This window comes from Gobio gobio (genome assembly GCF_949357685.1).
Source record: "Gobio gobio genome assembly, chromosome: 14".
NCBI classification, from domain to species: domain Eukaryota; kingdom Metazoa; phylum Chordata; class Actinopteri; order Cypriniformes; family Gobionidae; genus Gobio; species Gobio gobio.
Genome location: NC_137107.1, coordinates 11715017 through 11738129, shown reverse-complemented (window position 1 = coordinate 11738129; position 23113 = coordinate 11715017). Strand labels below are relative to the sequence as shown.

General features: G+C 38.5%; 1 protein-coding gene across 7 annotated transcripts in view; it reads left to right on the top strand.

The window, feature by feature from the left end:
* LOC307136777 (rho GTPase-activating protein 26-like) overlaps window positions 1-21775 on the top strand; it is a 182370-nt gene extending 160595 nt beyond the window's left edge. For 3 of the 7 annotated variants that reach the window (XM_079834041.1, XM_079834042.1, XM_079834047.1), the window contains 4 exons: window positions 10930-10965; window positions 11495-11605; window positions 20045-20136; window positions 20854-21775. In XM_079834041.1, the coding sequence (XP_079690167.1) occupies window positions 10930-10965; window positions 11495-11605; window positions 20045-20136; window positions 20854-20942 (328 nt within the window). In that variant the 3' untranslated portion in view covers window positions 20943-21775. The remainder of the gene's footprint in view (window positions 1-10929; window positions 10966-11494; window positions 11606-20044; window positions 20137-20853) is intronic. The other 4 variants (XM_079834046.1, XM_079834045.1, XM_079834044.1 and 1 more) reach the window with 2 other exon arrangements.
* Window positions 21776-23113: the final 1338 nt, after the last annotated feature.

Below are 23113 nucleotides of genomic sequence, written 5' to 3'. Positions count from 1 at the left end.
CTTCAAAAACTTTCTCATACTTTTTTTGAAGGCAAAATCACTAAAGAGAAATTGATTTTGAGCAATTGTTGTTGTTGTAATCTCTCCGGTTCGCACCGCCTGCTCCAAGCGGTGCACGAACCCGGGTCTTTCTGCATGGAGTCGGACGCTCTAACAAGGAGGCTAAAGGCTGCGACCTCTAGTGTTAGTCACTGTTACAGTCACAGCAGTGAGATTTACCTGCACAGCTGTCACTAGCTGGCCTCCGTTACACTATCATGACAGATCTATTTCAGCACCAGCCGCTATCAAAATAATCTGGCTGCGGGCGCGGGCCAGATATTATTGCTGACGGGCCAATCTTGGCCGCCAGTTGCCAACCACTGATATAGAGCATATTGGCCCAGTCATATAAACAATCAAAACAAATAAATTAAAGGGGTCATGAACTGGCTTTTTTATACTGTTGTCGGAGGTAAACTTATGACGTTTGTGTGGTTTTTACATTCAAAAACATCATAGTGAATAAGCAATAGGCAATTTTCTACCCTGGTTTTGAGCCTACCTCTTGAAAGCTCGGTTTTTATGGGCGTGCCGCATTGAAGACTTGGAAGCAAATGCCCTCTGCTATGATTGGATAACAGTTTTGCATATTATAATGAACTTTGGCTCCCCCGTCAGTACACGTGAGGATTTTTTTTTAAAACTTCCATTGTGGAGAAACGGCAACCGGAATAATTCACAGGGCCTCGCAAAATGTCTTAATCAAACAAACACAATGATTTATCTCTCATCCACCCACGATTAATATGAATGTTATGTTTTATTACTTGGCCCGCTCGATCGGTGGATATAACTGCGATCCGTGCATAAAACACACACGCACGCGTCTATATTTCACTATTTAAGATAGTGCGAGCCCTGGCCCATACATGTTCGAGTCTGATCACGAATCACAGGACAATGAATCACTCAAATACAAAGCCTGTGACAGCGTGGAAGTTATGTTTAGTTAGAGACATACATAATCAGTAGTAATCAAACGTAACAATGCAATACTATCACATAAAAAAAAAAAATGTTTTACTCACATAATTGTGTTGCATCATTCCTGTCAGATCCAGAAGCCACGGCATTGTTTTTTTTATCTCATCCTGTCTGCAAATCAAGTCTCTTGTTTACAAACTAATCCGGTGAAATGAAGCAATGTCTTCCCCACGTGAGCTGGATCTTCGTTAAAAATAAAGTTCAACCATGCATTTTGGAATCCGAAGGAAGCTGTTTGCAACGTGCCATAATTTATTGCTTGAAAGTTCGATCAGGTTTAGCTCCACGTAGGCCTGTTATTTAGCTAACATTGCCAGGCACGAATCGGTGGGCGGGGCTACAGAATTAGGCATTGGTCTTGAGGCGGTGTTTCACTGCACTCTGACGTCACTGTGACGCACATTCGCAGATCGATCGTTTGCTGAGCCAGCAGTCAATAAAAGCTTTTCTTTGACTAACAAGGAAGGTTTCAGCTTTGAAACTTACAGGATATTCTTATATTACCATGAGCTTTTATATATCAAAAGCTCTAGAGAAAGTTGATTTCTCAATTCTTGACCCCTTTAAATTGAGACATCATAGAGCAACCACTCAGAACACCCTAGCAACCTCATAATAATACATTAGCATGAACAAGAACATAATAGCAGCACCCTTGCTACCCTCGTCTTTTTTAATTATTATGTGGAATAGTTTATCTCTATGTTTGCTGGGAAGTAGACAACATCTTTGTTAAATTTTGGTGAGTTTTTAGTTTTAGCTTTTGTTTCAGGGTCAAAAGGGCAGATTGTTTTTATCAGACGGTTTGATACAATCTGTGTTTCATTTCATTACCTTACATTGGCTACAGTCTTTGCTTGCTTTGAGGTTTTATTATGTGAACGGAAATTATCAAACCCAGCACAGCTCTCAGATTCTATCAATTTCCTGCCAACATATTTACTGTTGAGAGCCATGACTGCCAAGGTCTTGCTTTTAACCGGTGCTCCCCAAGATTCTGTCCTCGACCCGTACCCAGTTGGAGATCACGCTCTAAAAAAATGTTTTATTCCCATGAAATATACTCACACCGATACCAAGATTAGTGTGATAAAGCAAACATCCAGTGATTCTGGCCCTTCAGACATTTTCATGGAATACTTCCATAGAAATATTTCCCTCTCTGTACATCAAACACAAAGTCATTAATCATCCTTGGGGTGTAACGGTTTGGTGTCGTAGAAAATGAATATGGGAATATATTAAATCATGAATGCTGGAGAAATACACATTACAAAAGACAATAACCATCAAGCAGTGTTGGGGAGTAACCATTTACATGTAATGGAGTTATTGTAATTTCAATTGCTGAGAAAAAATGTGTTGTTAAATTACAGTTACTCATGAAAATGTTAACGATTACAAAGGGGGTTACATCTGAATATTATCTGTAAAAAGCTAGGATATGTTGAATGATATAAATTTGTTGCTTTGCCTGTTTTTGATGAGCACGATGTCTCCTGTCATTAAAAGCCATTTAGTATAGAGATGCTATTCTGATGCTTTTGATTGGCTCTCTTGTTTAATTTGCAGCGTCTGCCAATTACATTAATCCACATCGCCACAGAGAGCTTTAGGCTTCAACCTGACTGAGAATTGGCACCATGGCGAGTGATAAAAATGCTTTTCAGTGCTAGAAATTGAAAAATAATTTCATCCAGAAATCAGAAAATGCCACAAATATAACAGCTCAGTGCAAAATAATACAAATGTTTTCGATATCGAAGGTTTCAATGTCAAACCTGAGGAAGCATCTCCTATGATGAATGTTAACCTGAAGCGCCACCTAGTGGACTAATCTCTCTATTAGTTTGTACCGTTTTAACTTGCAAAATAGAGCAATTTAACTACATGATTGGTCATTGACAATATTTTAGGTGAAATAAAACTTAAATACAAGACGAACGAAATGACTGATGGGTGATAATCATACGTAGCCATAGAAAAAAAACAGAAGATAATCAGTAACCGAAAAGAGTCCAAGGGCCCTATTTTAATGATCTGAGCGCATGGTCTAAAGCGCACTGTGCAGGTGCACTTAGGGCCTTTCTGAATCCACTTTTGCGAGTTTTGCTATGAAAAATGGTTGGTGCCCCCGGCGCGTGGTCTAAAAGGGTTGTCCCTACTCTCCTCATGGGTGTGTTTTGGGCGTAACGTGCAATAAATCAATCAGAGTCTCATCTCCCATTCCCTTTAAAAGCCAGTTGCGCTCGCACCATGACGAATTCGCTGTTTACATGTCGGAATATACACACCCTCAACCTGACGAGTCAGTTTAAATACATGTGTGTATTGCCACGATTGGTCAAATAAGTTGCCAATTTCATTCGTCATTACTGGAAATAGGTCATTCTGATACATGCAATGACTATCCATTATGATATGTAGGCATTTTTGTTGGAATGTTATTTTTGTGTATGATAGGGCCCCAAGTCTGACATGGGACAAGTCAAGACATGCTTTGCTCTGGCTTGGCAGACTCACAGTGTTGCCATGTCTGCTTATTCCAAGCAACTTTTCCCCCAAAAAATCACTTATAAATATGAGCATTTTGGGGCTTATTTCCATAATACAGATAGGTACACTATTTATAATTGAGTCTATTTTGTGGTCCTCCTGTTTAATGTTTCATGCACATTTATGCTTATTAAATAAATCAGTAAAATAAAACTATTTTGATGAGCCGAGTTGCTTATCTTTGGCTTGTTTTTTGGTATTTGGCAAACCTGATTTTTTCCTCTTTTTATTCAATTAACAGCACTCTTTCTTTGCAAACCATGCAAACAGCACAGCCAAATCTGCCACGTTAAACAGAGCAAGCACCAAACTATTTCTCAGCACCAAAGGTTGCACAAGCCAAACACATGCACAAGAACTGGGTATTCTTAAGCAAGTTTCTTGAGTGATATTTCACTATGACAGGAAAATAAGAAAGCCAGCTGCTTCAAGTGAGTGATAGCATTGTATCTCTCTAACTGATAAGAAGGTTCATATGAGATCAGTGATGTGGATAGCAGGAACGTTTTTTCCGTTGAGGCATCTGAGGCAGTGCTTACACTCAAAAGTGTGTAAGACAGAAAAAAGAACCCAAAGAAATGTTACAAAATATTAGATCAAATAGTGTGTAAGAAAACTCATTTCTATAAAGTAACACTAACAGTAACATTTCAGCAGGAGGCAGCGACTCTCCTGACTCCCTTGAGCCTATTGTGTTCTCATTGAAGCATGGCATGAATGTGAGAGTAACAGTAAAATGTAGTTTAAAAAGAATTATGTAATTGAATGCTGTGATTGGCTGATTACCCTGTCAGTGATATAATGCCTGTCTATCACGCTTGCAGTCGGTCCACAAACTGGTCGAAATGACTAATGTTCTGCCAAAACGATGTCATGGCAATTCATAACTATTCTGCGTTTTGGCAAATGGGTGTCTAATTCATATGAATTCGTAGAATGCCATTCATACGTTTCCACCCCAGTGACATATTATGGTTTCCAGTGAGATTGAGGTGTTACTGCAAGGTGACTAATAAAAATAATGGCCAAACAACAGTAGTAACCAAATCAAAACATGAACTTAATGAGAATTTGAATAGGCCTGTTTGCAATAAATAGTATATTCATAGTAAATTGTACACTGTACAAACTCAAATTTATATTGGACAAAAAAAACCACTTTGAATTCTCATTTTCAGAAGTATTAATAGTATAGATAGTTCAGATAGTTGTTCCCATTGTTTATGTAACTCGGCAGTTTTTTAGAGGAACAGAATGAAGGGTAACTAATTTAACCAATTTTATAAATAATTATAAAAAACTATTTACTGCTGTGAAATGTAGAGACATTGAGAAAAATACGATTTTGCAGTTGATGCATATGATGACAGTGTGACATCTAAATATTTTCATGGATTTAGGATAAAAAGTCCTGCTTTTGCAACCTCAGCAACACTGAAATCTGTTTGTTATGTAGCGCACGACTTCTGCGCACTGTGTGATTTTACGTGGCCTAGAACTTTGTGGCTGAGTTGCTGTTGTTCCCAATTGCTTCCACTTTGTTATAATACCACTAACAATTGAGCGTGGAATATTTATTTGTGAAATTTCACGAATGCACAGGTGGCATGTGGTGACACTTGAGTTCACTGAGCTCCTGAGAGCGACCCATTCTTTCACAAATGTTTGTAGAAGTGTCTGCATGCCTAGTGCTTGATTTTATACACCTCTGGCCATGGAAGTGATTGGAACACCTGAATTCAATGATTTTGGAGTATCCCAATACTTTTGGGATGTTTTGCCATGTTTCTGTATCGAAGAGAGTTTGAGTCTTAAATCAATCTCTATGCACAGTTTGTGCAGTTAGTTTCGACCACAAAAGATGAGTACATTTGATTGGATGTATTTGACCTTTAACGCCATTACCATTTTGCCTGTTAGAAATACATGCTCGGTTTTAATGTTATTTTAAGGCAGGGTAGAATTAAATGAAAGCATTTTGTTTGCGTATCCCCTATGTCACCTCACATACCCCATGTTTGGGAACCTCTGGGGATAGAATATACAGTTTGTACTGGCAAGTGTAGTGGAAAGTCCCCATAAAACATGGAAACCCACAATTGTGTGTGTATATCAGCTGTGAGGATCAGAGGTCCAAAACCACAGGACTGAGATGAATGCTGTCATCTATATATAGACGTATAAATTAATCGTGACAGTGCTGATATGCCCATCTCAAAGGCCCCAGAGGACCCGGCAGGCTGTAAATCAATGGTGGCCTGGAGATTGATGAACTACTTGAGAAAACGTGTGATCAGTTGAATTACGTTGGTCGAGGCAGCCGCTGTCACATTCTAGAAAATGAAAGTGGTACCTTTACTAAAAATGAAAGTAGCCGAATGCAAAGGGCAGAGTTCCTACAGAGTTCAGTTCTAACCCTGTTCCAACACACATACCTGTAGTTTTCAAATAAGCCTGAAGGACTTGATTTAATTTTAATATATTTGATATAATATAACAGACTGGTATAATAAATATATTAGAATATTTGATGCCAATATTGCAGACAATAGCCTTAGCGCTGGCTCATGCATTTCACGTGTTTCTGACTGAAGCTCGAAATGATGTTTGAGTATTGTGTGTATTTGATCGTTCACAAATGATTCAGAAAATATTTAAGTAAAAAACATTTAGATTTGTCTTTTTTACTGTTACTGTACTTATCTAGTAAACCTAAAATCTAGTAGGCCTATCTGAAGCTCATTTATTATGCAGCTCATTATTATGCAGGTCTTTGTTTCTCGGGAATGATCACATTATTATTCATGGGTCGCATAAGACCTGAGTAAAGAAAAAGTGTTTTACAAAATGTAAATGAATATATTGTTTTATGTTAATGAGTAGGCCCAATGATTCTCACATCATTTTGAAGCAAAAACTCATTGCTAAAACACCCAATAATCAAAGGTCTTGTGGACACATATCTATTGTGTGTTTTAAAGCCTTAATTAAAAAAAAAATTATATATTTATTGTCTCCAAAAATTATGCATAAACATTATTCTCTCAAAAATACAAGCATGTACATACATGTTGCTCACATATTCTGGTAGCCCAGTTTGTGCTGAATGCTGTGTAATTACACGTTTGCCATTAATGTGTTTGTAAGCAACTGAAAAATACACAAATGTCAGAGCATGTCAAAACTTCTAAAGGGCCCAAAACAGCTCAGACTCCTAGGGGTTAAAATAACTGTTTTCTATTTTTAATATATTTGTAAAAAGTCATTTATTTCTGTGATGGAAAAGCTGAATTTTCAGCATCATTACTCCAGTCTTTAGAGTCATATGATCTCTCAGAAATTATTTTAATATGCTGTTAATATTTTTCTTATTATTATAATCAATGCTGAAAAAAAACAATTCTGCCTATTTTGCTGCATATTTTTGTTGAAATCATGATATACTACTATTCAGAGGTTTGGGGTAAGTAAGATTTAAAATAATAATAATAATAATGATAACAATACTACTTTTATTCTGCAAGGATGCATTCAATTGATCAAAAGTGACAGGAAGGACATTTACAGTGTTACAAAAGATTTATTTCTATTTCACATAAATGCTGTTTTTTTTTTTCTATTCATCAAAAATCCTGCAAAAAAGTATAGTGCCATCATTAGAATAAATTAAATTTTTTGTTTAAAAAAAATATATAAAAAACTTAAAACTTTTAAATTGATAATATTGCACAATATTACTGTTTGTACTGTGAATTTGATCAAATAAATGCAGCCTTGGTAAGCATAAGAGACTTTCAATTTAAAATTACAAATTATAATATCCCCTATTCCTGTATCTGTTATGACTTTGCCACAAAGAAATAGATACAAATAGTTAATAGTCACTAAAAATGGATCCACCAACACTTATTTTAGTGTCACATGTTTGAAATAAATGGCAGCATAAAACTATTTTTTATTTACTTATTTTTATGCAAATTAATTTGGTTTCACCCCTGTGCTGGAAGATATAGTGCTTGGCAAGTTAATAGGCTTCTGCAGATGCTGCACAGTGATGCTACAGATATGTGTATTTGTATATTGCATGTTTTAACATGGCTAAAAAGCTCTATTGACTGTTGAGCACCGGAACCTTCAGTTGTGCAAACAGGAAATACAGAATGGTTTGGGACAGCACAGTGAATTTTCACTGAGTGAGAGTCCATTAACACTGCTAATGTATGGACATTTAGATTATTAAAGTTGCTCGCCATTTGAGGTCACACTGTTCCCATGACAACCCCACTATCTACTGCAAGTAGAAGCTCATCAGTGATGAGTGCGATGGATGCTTGGCTGCAAATTCCACAGTGTCCAATAAGCAGCTTCATTTGCCTCCGTGCAAATAAAAGACTGATTATGACGATGGCCACTTACTTATTTATGTATCGCTTGAGATTTTATTCCACTCTGGATAAACACTGTTGTTTTGGACACCCGTGAACATGCTTGAATTAGCAACAGAGGATTCATGCAGCAGCAACGATGTAGTATCAACTACTTACTAGCAACCACCTATGATAGCTTAAAATCATTGTCTGATGTGTTTGATTGTAAGTTCGGTCTCACTTTATATAAGGTGTCTTTAATTGCTAATATGTACTTACAACAAAATAATAATAATAAATAAATAAATGTTTGGTTGTGTTCATGTTGCTGCCATTAAGTTGGGCTACGGGTAAGGTTCGAGACAGGTTTGGTGGTTTGGGTAGGTTTAAGGGTTGGTTAAAGGGTAACTTCAGTGATTTAGCATTAATGCCTGTTCACACCGGGACGATTTTCGCGCGCGTTTATCGCCGACGTTTAACGCCTCTTGACTAAACAATGGCCGCCAATGTGAGTGTGCACACCGACGCGTAAAACGCCAGGCGTAAAAGCGTCATTAAAAAAAAAACGCCTCGGGTTCGTTTTTTTATTTTGACGCGGCGCGTTAAAAACTGGCCGACCAATGAGATCAGCGCTTTTGTTCACGTGCCTGGAGCTGCTGAAGTGACAGTAAAACACGACTTGGTGGCGCTCAAGCACAAAACGGTCTTGCCGAGCACGCATTGATACGAAGAAGAAGTAGTAAGTAGACAAAGAAGAAGATGGGCTGCTAATGCCGCTTGCCAGTTAGCAAAAAGTGTGTGAATGGTTTTGCCATAGACATAATATATCTGTGGTTTTGGCAAGCACATAAATACTGTCTCTCTTCTCCTTCTGTGTGACAAGCGAGTGTCAGAGGCTTAAAGTGCCGCAGCACCACCTTGTGTACCGGGAGCGCATCTACTGAATGTGCACGTTCACTCGGCGCATCGCCAGTGGAAATCGCTTGGGTGTGAACACTCAAGACGCGCGAAAAACGTCACGAAAAACGCTGGCGATAAGCGCGTGCGATATTCGTCCCGGTGTGTACAGGCCTTTAGGCTTTGTATCAGTAGAAACCCCATAGTATATTTGAATTATGGTACTTTCCACCCTCATATCCCCCTGAGACGAGAGAATTATGCATTTTATGCTGCGTTCCAGGCAGGTTTTTGAGCCCGTAAATTACAACTTCAAACCACGACTCACGACTTTGTAGTGTTCCAGGCAAAGTCACGCCAAACTGCCTGAGCGCAAGGAATTGTGTGGTAGTTAGATGTAAACAAAGCGTGGCGGACCGTACGGGGTGTATGCTCATTTACAATCATTTCTATCGCCAAAGGTGCTTACTCCTTGCTTATTTGAGGGAAACGGAGGAGAAAAACAGCGCAGACGGCAAGAAAAGCTGTTATACCTTTTATTTTACGTTATTTGTATATTTGTTTCATAAACACCGCATCCGTAGGGGGCTGCCATTGTTGCTTCGTGGGCTATGTGACGTCAAAACTCGTAACTGGGAGTACATCTATCTAGTACGAGTTCACGGGTGGGAAGTCACGAGTTTGACTGCCGTTCCAGTCCACTTTCACGGGTAGAAGGTTGGAAAAACACGGGTTACGGGTTGCCTGGAACGCGGCATTATTTCTGGAAAAAATCCTCCGATGACGCAAATATCGTCATTTTGCGTCATCGGAGGATATTTTGGCCAGAGGCTAAAGACTACAGCCACTAGATGGCGCTGTTCCGCATGTTATCAACCGCCCATAGGGGAGAGATCTCACGCACAGAATGTAAGACACAGACGGCCGCACGGACAATCATAATAACGGAGCGATGCAGAGCAAAGTGAGTGTTTCAACTTTTCAATGAATTCCTGTGATAGTTTAGCTTCCATATGCGATCTGAAAACGTGCCAGACTGGCGCTTAACATTACCTCAGCTCTGCTCAGCTCTTCGTGAGGAATGAAATCTTACACTGCTGCATCTGTGCCGTGACTTTCGTTCGGCTCACTCACACTTTTTTGAAAAGACACGTTCAGTTTTTAATTGTAGTGTTTATTCCCTTTAAGAGAAGGGTTAAGAGTTTAACTATAGATATAATTACAGAAATGAATTACAGCTGTATTAAACATTTTGAAGATGAGTACAATGCATAAAATAAGTGCATTGTATCAAATGTTAAAGTCGCTAAATATAAGTTCAAAAATGTTTATAAAAGTGGGTAAAAACAATTCATACAGCCTCTGCTCAAAAGTGAAGTGTGTGGTTTCTGTGCCACTAATGTCACCAAGTAAAACATTGGTTTGGACAAACATATAGTCCCATCACAAACTCATGCTATTGGTTGAGCTAATGTTGGCGGTCAGAATGGCTCCTCAATATTAAGGAAGGCCCGAGGCCAGTGGGAGAGAGTTTCAGGCCAATTGATGGAACTGCTATATCTTACAGCTTTTGATCATGAACATTACACTTCAACTTTATTTTGTGTATTGATTGCAAATGATCCTTTTTTTCAAACTTGTCAGTTATATAAAATGATCTTACTGAATAGCATACAGTATATGAGATTTTGTCGAAGAGTGAAGATGTATTTGAGATCTTGTAGCATCAGTAAGAATGGGTTAAAATGACAAACCACTAACTATTGTTTTGCCATGTATGCCATCATCATATGTTTATAACAACTGTTGAATTTCCTGCAATTGTTGGACATTTTCATTTTAAATAAAATATATTTCTAATACAGAGTGAAAACTGTTAGATAATGTAAAATGTTAAATAATGTAAAAAACATTTACTAAAAATGTAGCAATAATAATAATAATAATATATATATATATATATATATATATATATATATATATATATATATATATATATATTATTTTTATGTGTACATATTTATATTTATGCATTGCATATTAAGCAAAGATATTTTAATGTATTTTTTTCTGTAATTTACAGTCAAAATCCAAAGGTTCGCAGCAGTATGTCAACAAGGTAAGTTTGTCAAGTTTTGTTGGACAATTTTGAGAGAGAGAGAGAGAGAGATAGAAAGAGAGAGAAACCTCACTCATTAACCTACATTAACAAATTATCACTAATGTTTTTCCTCAGCATGTTTAACTCAGTTCCACTAAATATGAAAATTCGGTCATTATTTACTTACCAAACCAACATCTGTATGACTTTCTTTGTTCAGTAGAAGGCAAAAACAGATGTTTTGGCAAATCTTTACACTGCTACAGTATTTGTACGCAATACAAACATATATCAACAAAGGGCTGTCCTTTCTAGTGGGTCATTGTGTGTATTTGTTGCGTGAACATTCATCAAAACATCTCCATTTGTGTCCATAAATTGGAAAGACACGTTGATCCTGTAAGCATGAAACTCCCAAGCATGTTTAACTGTGTTATGTCTATTTCTTTATTCCAACTTCCACTTAAAGTCTCTTGTGAAAGTTCGAACTCAGCAACTGCTATAACATAAACGTTGGTGCTGGGATGTGTGTGTGTGTTTGTCACAGCCCAGCTTCACCCAGTCCCACTTCACCGCGCTCCCCCTCGTGGCCGATGTTCTCTGCCTCCTCCAGCCCCCAGCTGCTATCCAGCCCCTCCAGCGAATCCTCCCCCATCAGGTGTGTGTCCCGCTCTGGCCTGCTTAGACCACTATCTATAGCAGTGCAGTTTTCCAAGCATTCAGTGTTAAGCTTCAGCTTCGCAAATTCACACCTTCCCCCCTCAAGTCTGAGCGTATACATCAAACTCCACTAATAATAGTTTTTAGTGCCTGTATTTTCATATAGGGTCATCCTGTTATATAATGTGGTACAGAATGATTACTGCATTTGTGTGCTATAGTATTTACAGCATAAATTACTAAATCTCCAGTGAAAGTTAATAAAGACGATTGACGACATAGGGCTCCTTGAAGATAAAATGTCCCAGCAAGTCTGCTTGATCAGATTTTATTACCTGTGATAAAATGTTGTGGGTTACACTTTATTTTAAGGTGACACAGTTGCATTGTACTTACTCAAATAAATACTGAGTAATATTAATTAACTATGTAATTAACTATAGTGGTTAGGATTTTGGTTTAGTTACTTGAAATTATGCATAATTTTCTGTTATTACTATAGTAAGTACAATGTGTAACTACATCACATTAAAATAAAGTGTTACCATGTTGTGTTGGAAAAATGAGTTCACGTCCTGAAAGTTACAAAATAAAAAAATTTTTTCGCAAGTTAAAGGCAATTTTTTATCAGCATGTGAGTATGTTGAATGAAAACATTTAAATATGAGCAATTTCTTACAAGTAAACGTGTTATTTAGACCGTTGAATCATTCTCACATGTGATGCTGACAACAATGGAACCCCTTGGAACCAGAATTGTCAAAATACTTATTTATTTGCACAAAAGAGGGCAATGGTACAAGAGGATTCCCAAAGCAATGTTTTACATGTGAAAATACACCGATCAGGCATAACATTATGACAGGTGCAGTGAATAACATGGCAGCTGTTAGTGGGTGGGATATATTAGGCAGCAAGTGAACACTTTGTTCTTAAAGTTGATGTGTTAGAAGCAGGAAAAATGGGCAAGCGTAAGGATTTGAGCGAGTTTGACAAGGGCCCAATTGTGATGGCTAGACGACTGGGTCAGAGCATCTCCAAAACTGCAGCTCTTGTGCGGTTTCTCATTGATGTACGTGGGGGAGAAAAGGCATAATGGTCATAATGTTATGCCTGATCGGTGTATAGATCACAAGTAGAGGCAGGAGACACATTCCTGTTTACTCCTGGTGTTTTAATCCATCTCTTTTGTTTACTTTCATACATGTATGGGCTCAGATCTTTCGATCTAATAGACAAAATAAGCTCACGCAATGTAGATATGAATGCGAAAGGAGATGACAGAACACACACAGAGAGCAGAATTTCTGCTCTGATAGCCACAAGACCACGCTGAACACTGTGAGTGAGTATTGGACATCAGGAAAAGTGAGAGAATGTTGTGCGTGGTGTGCTCTTTAAACCTAACTTGGGTCTTCAGCCGACAAAAGTTTAATTCCCGCCTGGCTAGCACGCTTCCAATAATGTTTGCGCATTAGGCCAGTAGGTGGAGGGTCTTTTGTGGCTGTTCGAACACATTTGACCACATGAGCGTTTACACTACTAAAGCGTTTTTGACTATCTCTGGAAGTGGTCGAAAGTAGAAAAACTCAAAGCGTTTTAGACCCCGTTTAGACCTGTATTTAGCGTTGTCCACTTGTGATCGAATTGACAAAAAGGCTTTTTAATACCAGGTGTAAACAGGGCCATTTTTTGCTAAGAAAAAAGCCGGAGAAATGCCAGCAAGTGACTGAAAAAAGCTGTGAGATGCAATGTGCAGAAGTGAAATGCATTGTTTCCCTTTTGAGGGAACTCAATGCTGCGTCAGAATGTTGATGCTATGGGAACGCTTCTGCGTGACCTATGTCTGAAGCACGTGTGAAATCATTCCAAACTCATTGGCGAAATGTAGTCCCGTGACAGATGACGGCGCACCCCGGAAGCTATAAAGGACACCCGGACCAAACATCATGAGCTTCTTCATTAAGCGCTCTGTGTCATTGTGAGTCTTATTTGGTGTCGTTTTGCCCATTATTATTTTATTATGGAGAGTAGTAAGCAGCAGTTTAAGATCTGTGTTTCTCCCTGCCCACGCTTCATTGCGGGAGGTGACACACAATCTGTATGTGGTCTGCTTGGGTGCGGAGCACACACAGTCAGCTCTCGAGGGGGCTGGCTGTGTTCATTGCAAGCATCTGCTGTCAAGAACACTTTGCTCCTGTCTGGCTCTCTTTGAGGAGGGAGACGAGGCACGTGCCGCTCCTGGTTCGGGTGGCAGCTCCGATCATGGGGTCGCAAATGGAATTGGCAAAGGAGCTGTGTTTTTCCCTTTCTTGGCTGGAGAGATGGATTAAAACACCAGGTGTAAGCAGTAATGTGTCTCCCTCCTCTAGAACACTTTGCTCCTGCCTGGCTCTCTTTGGCAGAGGAGCCCTTTCTCAGCTCTCACCGGCCAGTTTCTTCCGAACTGAGTGAGGCCCTGGTGTTGGCTATATATGAAGAGTTGGATATTGTTAGCATCAAGGCAGGGAAGTTCAAGGATTCGCCATCTCTCTCCCCTCTTACGTGAAGCTTGTGGAAAATCCTGCAGCCATATCACCCTGTAGCCCAAGACTGGTTTCCCACTGAAGCTAAGCAGGGTTGAGCCCGGTCAGTTCCTGGATGGGAGACCTCTAGGTTGCTGCTGGTAGAGGTGTTAGTGAGGCCAGCAGGGGGTGCTCACTGTGGTGATGAGGACACTATACTGTAACAAGCACCATCCTTCGGATGAGACGTTAAACCGAGGTCCTGACTCTCTGTGGTCATTAAAAATCCCAGGATGTCCTTCGATAAAGAGTAGGGGTGTAGCCCCGGCATCCTGGTCAAATTTGCCCATTGGCCTCTGTCCATCATGGCCTCCTAATCATCCCCATATATGATTGGCTTCATCACTCGGTCTCCTCTCCACCATAAGCTGGTGTGTGGTGGGCGTTCTGGCGCAATATGGCTGCCATCGCATCATCCAGGTGGATACCTCCACGTCAGAGCCTACTTTCCTTTCGGATCTTCACACTGAGGTGTCAAGATCCTGGACTAAGCGGTTTTATGCCTCTGTCTTTGGTCAACCACTTTCAAAAAAAATAGTGGGACTGAATGAAAACAGGTATGGGGTGATGCCCAGGGTTGAAGAGATGCTTGCCAGCTATCTCTACCCTGAATCTGCAAGATTCCGGCACTACCCACCAAGCCATGTAGAGTTACATAATCCTAGGAGAGTAAAGCTTACCTACCTACCCAGTGGGTCAGACCGGGGCATGTCTGCATATGACGGCATTGTTGCGTGCATACAGGCTGACCTGATGAAGGACCTGGAAGAAGGCGAGGGGGTTGGCCTGAATGCTATTAAAGAGCTGCGCCAGGCTACAGAGGGTAGCCCTCTCAATCAGCCGTTCTATGGCAGCAATGGTGGCCACAGAGAGTCACCTCTGGTTGAACTTATTTTTTCCTGATGCTCTGCTTTCTCCTCTATCGTTGAGATGTTTTAGGAGGCCAAGAAACAGGCGGAGTTCCAGAGATATATTCCCCGCCAAGTCCAGCCCTATGGCGCTGTTACTAAAGTAAACAAAAACTTCTCAAGCTTCTCAAGGCTTATACTCTTAGTAGACTGTCTGGCAGCTTGGAGACTTTTGGCAAATGTGTCTCAATGGGTTCTGCAAATTGTAGAAAAGGTACAGAAATCAGTTTGGTTTTCATCCACCCCATTTCAATGGAGTACTGTTCACCAGCTCTGAGCAAACTCAGGTGTTAGAACAATAAGTACAATCTCTTTTGGCAAAAGAAGCCATAGAGCGTGTTTCATGAGATGAAAGAAGGATGGGGGGGTTGCACCCAATCTTGGATCTGCTTCATCTGAACCATACTCTGCGGACTAACAGGATCAAGATATTAACGCTGAAACTTATGTCTCAAATCAAGTCCGAGGACTGGTTTGTGACAATAGATTTGTGACCCTGGACAACAAAACCAGTCATAAGTCGTAAGGGTATATTTGTGGCAATTGACAACAATACATTGTATGGGTCAAAATTATCGATTTTTCTTTTATGCCAAAAATCATTAGGATATTTAAGGGTTAGTTCACCCAAAAATGAAAATTCTGTCATTAATTACTTACCCTCATGTCATTCGACACCCGTAAGACCTCCGTTCATCTTCGGAACACAAATGAAGATATTTTAGTTGAAATCTGATGGCTGAGAAAGGCCTCCATTGGCACAATGCACGGTTCACTCTCAAGACCCTTATAAGGTACTAAAGACGTCGTTACAAAGTCCATCTCACTACAGTGGTTCTACCAATTTGTGTTTGAAGATGAACGGGGGTCTTACGGGTGTCGAACGACATGAGGGTAAGTAATTAATGACAGAATTTTCATTTTTGGGTGAACTAACCCTTTAAGTAAAGATCATGTTCCATGAAGATATTTTGTAAATTTCCTACCATAAATATATATACAAAAAAGTATTAGTAGTAGTAATATGCATTGCTAAGGACTCCATTTGGACAACTTTAAAGCTGATTTTCTCAATTTGACGTTTTTTGCACCCTCAGATTCCAGATTTTCAAATAGTTGTATATCTTATTTATTCAGCTTTCTGATTATCTATAAATCTCAATTTCAAAAAAATTGTGGTCCAGGGACACATTTAGAATCTACTGGTTTGTGACAATAGATTTATTGGACGCTTACTTCCACATTTCCATACTCGTAGTGTGTGGAGAGCTCTTCATCTTTCATGACAAGTAAAAAGCCAGGAGATTTCTAGCACTGAGATACTTCCTCCCAGATCTTAGAGGCTACCATGTCCTTGTACGTCATCGGTAGTCTTATTCATAAATCACCAGGGAGGTCTGCAGTCGCACCCTCTAGATTGGCGCACCAGATCCTCCTCTGGGCCCAGGGCAAGCTTCCCTGGACACCTAAATCGAGGAATCCACCCGGGACATCTTACAATTTTACAGACATTTTTAAGTTGTTATAGCTAATTGCAACAACATATTTTTACAGTGTATAAATTCAGAATAGGCAACTGTTTCTCACATTTAAAAAAATAATAGGCCTATTACCAAACATTCTTTTCAATAATAAAATTTGAATATACAGTCTAATAACAGTTAATCAGAAATAAAATACAAATGTACCGTTTCTGAATATTGCTTGATGATAAAAGTATTGGCAATTGTTTCTCACATTTAAAAAAATAATAGGCCTATTACCAAACATTCTTTTCAATAATAAAATTTGAATATACAGTCTAATAACAGTTAATCAGAAATAAAATACAAATGTACCGTTTCTGAATATTGCTTGATGATAAAAGTATTGATCTGAATAGTCTATATAACGAAGTACAAAACTAAGTGACACTAGTTAATGATTTTATGTTTACAGTTTAATAGTATATAATAAAGTTTTGTTAAATGGATGACAAAAATAGCCTATAACATCTCGAAAATCTCTGCTGCTCGTCAACCACTGTACAACCCTAAAATTGTGCATACAGGACAATACAAAATGAGCTGCCCTGTGTACAATCCCATGGGCTTCATCATATAAAGGCAGTTACTGTACATACAGTCCTGTCAGACAAGCTGCTTCACTTCACTGTCGTCTTCTGATATTTCCTAATTGAGTAATATTAAAGTAACCTTTTTGTGAAAATAGTAAGCTGGTTAAATTCAATTGTCTCATACTATACATTTTACAAATATTTGGGATGAGAAAGATACAATATAATTTGCGATATACACAAAAAGATTGTTTTCGTGATGCAACAGAACTTATGCGACAATAGGTTTTTTTAAGGAATGAGCATCACACACCATTTTATAGGTAAATTGGAGGGAAACTGGCTGGAGACATACATTTCGGTAAAAAAAACAGTGTTCACTTTGTCAATAACAAAAACTGGATGGAAACATGGCTAATGATGCAAACAGAATTGTGAAACAGCTGAAGTTCAGTGTTGATTCAGTTTAAGTGCATCAGTTATGAAATAAGTTCAATTTAGCTATAAAGCAGCTCTGCAGAAAACAGTGATGTCATCATCCAGCTCAGTTCAGTTCTCATCCGATAGTGTCAGTGCAGTCAAATCAATAATATTACTGAATATAAAATGTATCCAACTAAGCAACTAAAACAATAATGTAATTTAATGTAATTTATTCCTATGATCAAAGCTGAATTTTCAGCATCATTACTCCAGTCTTTCCACAAAAATTTTTTTAAGCAGCACAACTGTTTTTAACATTGATAATAATAAGGATATTATCAGCATATTACAATATTTTTTGAAGGATCATGTGACACTGAAGACTGGAGTAATGATGCTGAAAATCAGCTTTGCCATCAGAAGAATAAATTACAATTTAAAATATATATTCAAATAGAAAACAGTTCTTTATTTTTTATTAAATAAATGATGAGTATATGAGACTTCTTTCAAAAACAATTGTAATGTTTCCAACCTTTTTGCAGGAACTGTATGTTTAATACATTTCTATATTGTCATCAAAAAGTTTACCATTTTGAACAATGTATTCCGTGGTAATTTTATTTTTTTTGTGTGGTCTTTTATTCTTTTATTTTAGTTCACTTGAACTCATAAATGCCCAGGACCAAAATATGCAGATGTTTTAATAATATAATATGATATATGATATATAAATAAATATACAGTGAGGAAAAGAAGTATTTGAACACCCTGCTATTTTGCAAGTTCTCCCACTTAGAAATCATGGAGGGGTCTGAAATTGTCATCGTAGGTGCATGTCCACTGTGAGAGACATAATCTAAAAAAAAAATCCAGAAATCACAATGTATGATTTTTTAACTATTTATTTGTATGATACAGCTGCAAATAAGTATTTGAACACCTGAGAAAATCAATGTTAATATTTGGTACAGTAGCCTTTGTTTGCAATTACAGAGGTCAAACGTTTCCTGTAGTTTTTCAGCAGGTTTGCACACACTGCAGGAGGGATTTTGGCCCACTCCTCCACACAGATCTTCTCTAGATCAGTCTGGTTTCTGGCCTGTCGCTGAGAAACACGGAGTTTGAGCTCCCTCCAAAGATTCTCTATTGGGGTTTAGGTCTGGAGACTGGCTAGGCCACGCCAGAACCTTGATATGCTTCTTACAGAGCCACTCCTTGGTTATGCTGGCTGTGTGCTTCGGGTCATTGTCATGTTGGAAGACCCAGCCTCGACCCATCTTCAATGCTCTAACTGAGGGAAGGAGGTTGTTCCCCAAAATCCTGCAATACATGGCCCCGGTAATCCTCTCCTTAATACAGTGCAGTCGCCCTGTCCCATGTGCAGAAAAACACCCCCAAAGCATGATGCTACCACCCCCATGCTTCACAGTAGGGATGGTGTTCTTGGGATGGTACTCATCATTCTTTTTCCTCCAAACACGTTTAGTGGAATTATGACCAAAAAGTTCTATTTTGGTCTCATCTGTCCACATGACTTTCTCCCATGACTCCTCTGGATCATCCAGATGGTCATTGGCAAACTTAAGACGGGCCTGGACATGTGCTGGTTTAAGCAGGGGAACCTTCCGTGCCATGCATGATTTCAAACCATGACGTCTTAGTGTATTACCAACAGTAACCTTGGAAACGGTGGTCCCAGCTCTTTTCAGGTCATTGACCAGCTCCTCCCGTGAAGTTCTGGGCTGATTTCTCACCTTTCTTAGGATCATTGAGACCCCACGAGGTGAGATCTTGCATGGAGCCCCAGTCCGAGGGAGATTGACGGTCATGTTTAGCTTCTTCCATTTTCGAATGATTGCTCCAACAGTGGACCTTTTTTCACCAAGCTGCTTGGCAATTTCCCCGCAGCCCTTTCCAGCCTTGTGGAGGTGTACAATTTTGTCTCTAGTGTCTTTGGACAGCTCTTTGGTCTTGGCCATGTTAGTAGTTGGATTCTTACTGATTGTATGGGGTGGACAGGTGTCTTTATGCAGCTAACGACCTCAAACAGGTGCATCTAATTTAGGATAATAAATGGAGTGAGGTGGACATTTTAAAGGCAGACTAACAGGTCTTTGAGGGTCAGAATTCTAGCTGATAGACAGGTGTTCAAATACTTATTTGCAGCTGTATCATAGAAATAAATAGTAAAAAAATCATACATTGTGATTTCTGGATTTTTTTTTTAGATTATGTCTCTCACAGTGGACATGCACCTACGATGACAATTTCAGACCCCTCCATGATTTCCAAGTGGGAGAACTTGCAAAATAGCAGGGTGTTCAAATACTTATTTTCCTCACTGTATAAATCTTATTAATAAAACATCTGCATATTTTGATCCTGGGCATTTATGAATCTGCATATCATGCAATTAATTCAAAGAAAAATTTGAATTCATTAATAACCCTAATACATGTTTTTTTTTCTTTTTTTCTCTCCAGTACTCCTCCACGAAAAGCACGTGCACTATACGCCTGCAAGGCTGAACATGACTCAGAGCTGTCCTTTATTGCAGGGACCATATTCGACAATGGTAAGTTTCCGTTCTTAACCCTCAGTGGGTGTACTATATTTGGTTAGGTGGGTTTAAGCCTCAAGCAGCAAATCGATATATCTGCTTTGTTCCACCTCCTGACCCTTAACAGTTATCAGAGCTCGAACCGTCCACAGTTTGACATTTGACACAGTTAAGCAGTAGATTCGATTATTGTTTAATGAAACCTCAGGCGTGTTCTACTGCAAGATTAAATAGAGGCTTCAAATGCTCAAGATTATTTGTTGGGCCTCAGTGGGGGATAGAGACTTAGTCTTTACACGTTCTCTTTGTAAACACTTGATCGGTACTTTCGCCATTCGTCATGTGTGATCTTTCCAACGTGATTATGTAATGTGTGGCGCAAGAAGCAAGTAGAGCATTTAAAAGTATATACATTTAAAATAAATTTTAGTAATTGAACGATTGTTTGGCTAGATAAGACCCTTATTCCTCGTCTGTAGAACTCTTTGAAACTGCATTGATTTGTCCACGATATGGAGAAAAACCCTAGAATGCTTTCCTCAAAAACCTTCCATTTCTTTTCGACCGAAGAAAGAAAGACATGAACGTCTTTTGAATGACGTAATCAGGAAATGTTCATTCTGCTTGAATCTGAAACAGATTTCTATTCCTTTGGCACTGTGGAAATAACTAGAGGATTAAAGTTGTCAGTGTGACCCAAAACAATCTTCCTTTTGCATCTTTGTCTCGTAGTTCATCCGTCAAGAGAACCAGGTTGGCTGGAGGGCACCTTGGATGGGAAGACGGGGTTGATTCCGGAGAACTACGTGGAGTTTGTTTAGATGCTTTCGGTTGAAGTCAATGTGAGGGGTGAAAAGAAATGAACTTCGGCAGAAAAGCCGTGTTAGTATGCCTGAGCGTGTCTGAGCGATGTTATGGGTTTTTGGCATTCCCCTAGCACATCATTGTCCCACATATCCCACAATGCACTGCAGCTGTTTAAAAAAAGGTAACAGAAAAGAGAAAAAACCCTGGGACCAAGTTGTTGCTGCTGCCTCGGCCACAATCAAGAAACTATTTTATAGATTTTCAAACGGGCTTATAATGAATTATGATTTGTTTTTATATTTTTTTTTTTTATGTGGGCACTTCCTGGTTCACAATGATGTAATATGTGTGCTGTTTCTATGCAGTCTGGGGCTTTTTGAATGTCTTTCGTGTCCTTCAGGTCCTCGTATCTGTTTTGTTTAGAACTACTAAGAGATAACTGCTAATTATAGGGGAAAAAAACAAAACTCTTGCACTCTTTTGTATATCAGGAAGCAATTCAAAAAAATTTAATTCCCTTTTTTTCTCCTTTCTTAGCATGTAAGTGGAAAAGCGTAAATTATTTCTTAATGTGAATTAACGTCATGTAAACCACTCTTATTTAAGCATTATCTCTGATTGGTGTTCTTTTGGAGTGTATTAACATTGTAAATAAGTGATAATTGATAAGGTATAATTTTTTTTGTAAAATGTGAATTATATATATTTTTACTGTAGCAAACTAACTTAATTTTTTTGATAGCCGAATTAATCTTTTTACATTTAAAAAAAAAAAAAAAACATGTACAATTTTCTGAGCCTTAATATTCTTTAGGATATTGAATAAATAAAAACATGATTCAGTTGATTTGATTTTTTTTCTTCCATTCAATAAAAATGTTTAAATGGTTTAAATACATATTGATTTGATTTTTTTTTTCTGAACTTTACTGACCAGGGGGCGTATTACAGAAACTTTCTATCTTAGGTCTTAACTTAAGATATGATAAGGATTTTTCACAATTTCGTATTACAGAAGCAAATCTTAGCTTGATTTAGTATTCTTATCCTATCTTACAAAATCTCATTTTATTTATAGTTAGGAAATCTTAAAATGCTCCATCGAGTTCGGTAATCAACTGTCAGGTCTGTTACCAAGCAACCAACAACGCGCAAACTGCTTCTGAGGCAAACCCACTGATCTATATAGAGAACATTCATTGAGTAAACCTAAAATCAAAATGGAGAAACAACGGCGTGCTTTTAATTCCAGTGCGGCAAAAATTGAAATTTTGATAAGCTCCGTTGAAAAGTTAAAGCCAGTTTATACATCGCCTTTTGCTAAAAAGTCACTTCAAGAATGAACTGGCATAAAGTTGGTTTGACCTTAATATTAGACGTTCAATATGCGCAAATGTAGGGACCCTCTAAAGTTACATACGACATTGGTAACTAGATATTTCTAACTTCAATAGCATTTGAACTTACAATATCAAAACCAACTGTAAAGTGTTCATCTAGGTGTCCGCTATGAAGAACACATTTTACATATTCTGTTCAAATGCTAGTGAAGTTAGAAATGTGTAGGTACCAATGTCGTATGTAACTTTAGAGACGATGCTTAAATTTGCAAATATCGAACGTCCAGCATCAAACCAACTTTATGCCAGTGAAGAACGACCGGAAGTGCTCCGTGATGGCTCGCTGGCCTCTGTAATGTTGGTCGCAATTCGTCAACTAACTGCAAAAACATGTGTCCTGGGAGTCTGTAATTATTTACAACCATTTTATCATCAAAGCACAGCACATGGAAATGAAAACAAATGAGCAGATTTGAGTTAACGCACTGCGGTAAACATTCAAAATGTGGAGTTTTTATATTTAAAACGTACGATACAGTTAAAGGGTTAGTTCACCCAAAAATGAAAATTCTGTCATTAATTACTCACCCTCATGTCGTTCGACACCCGTAAGACCTCCGTTCATATTCGGAACACAAATAAAGATATTTTTGTTGAAAGCTGATGGCTGAGAAAGGCTTCAGATAGGCCTCCATTGGCATTCAGTACATTTACACTCACAAGACCCATAAAAGGCACTTAAAACGTCGTTACAAAGTCCATCTCACCACAGTGGCTCTACAATAATCTTATGATGCGACGACAATAGTTTTTGTGCGCAAAAAAAAAATCAAAATAACACCTTT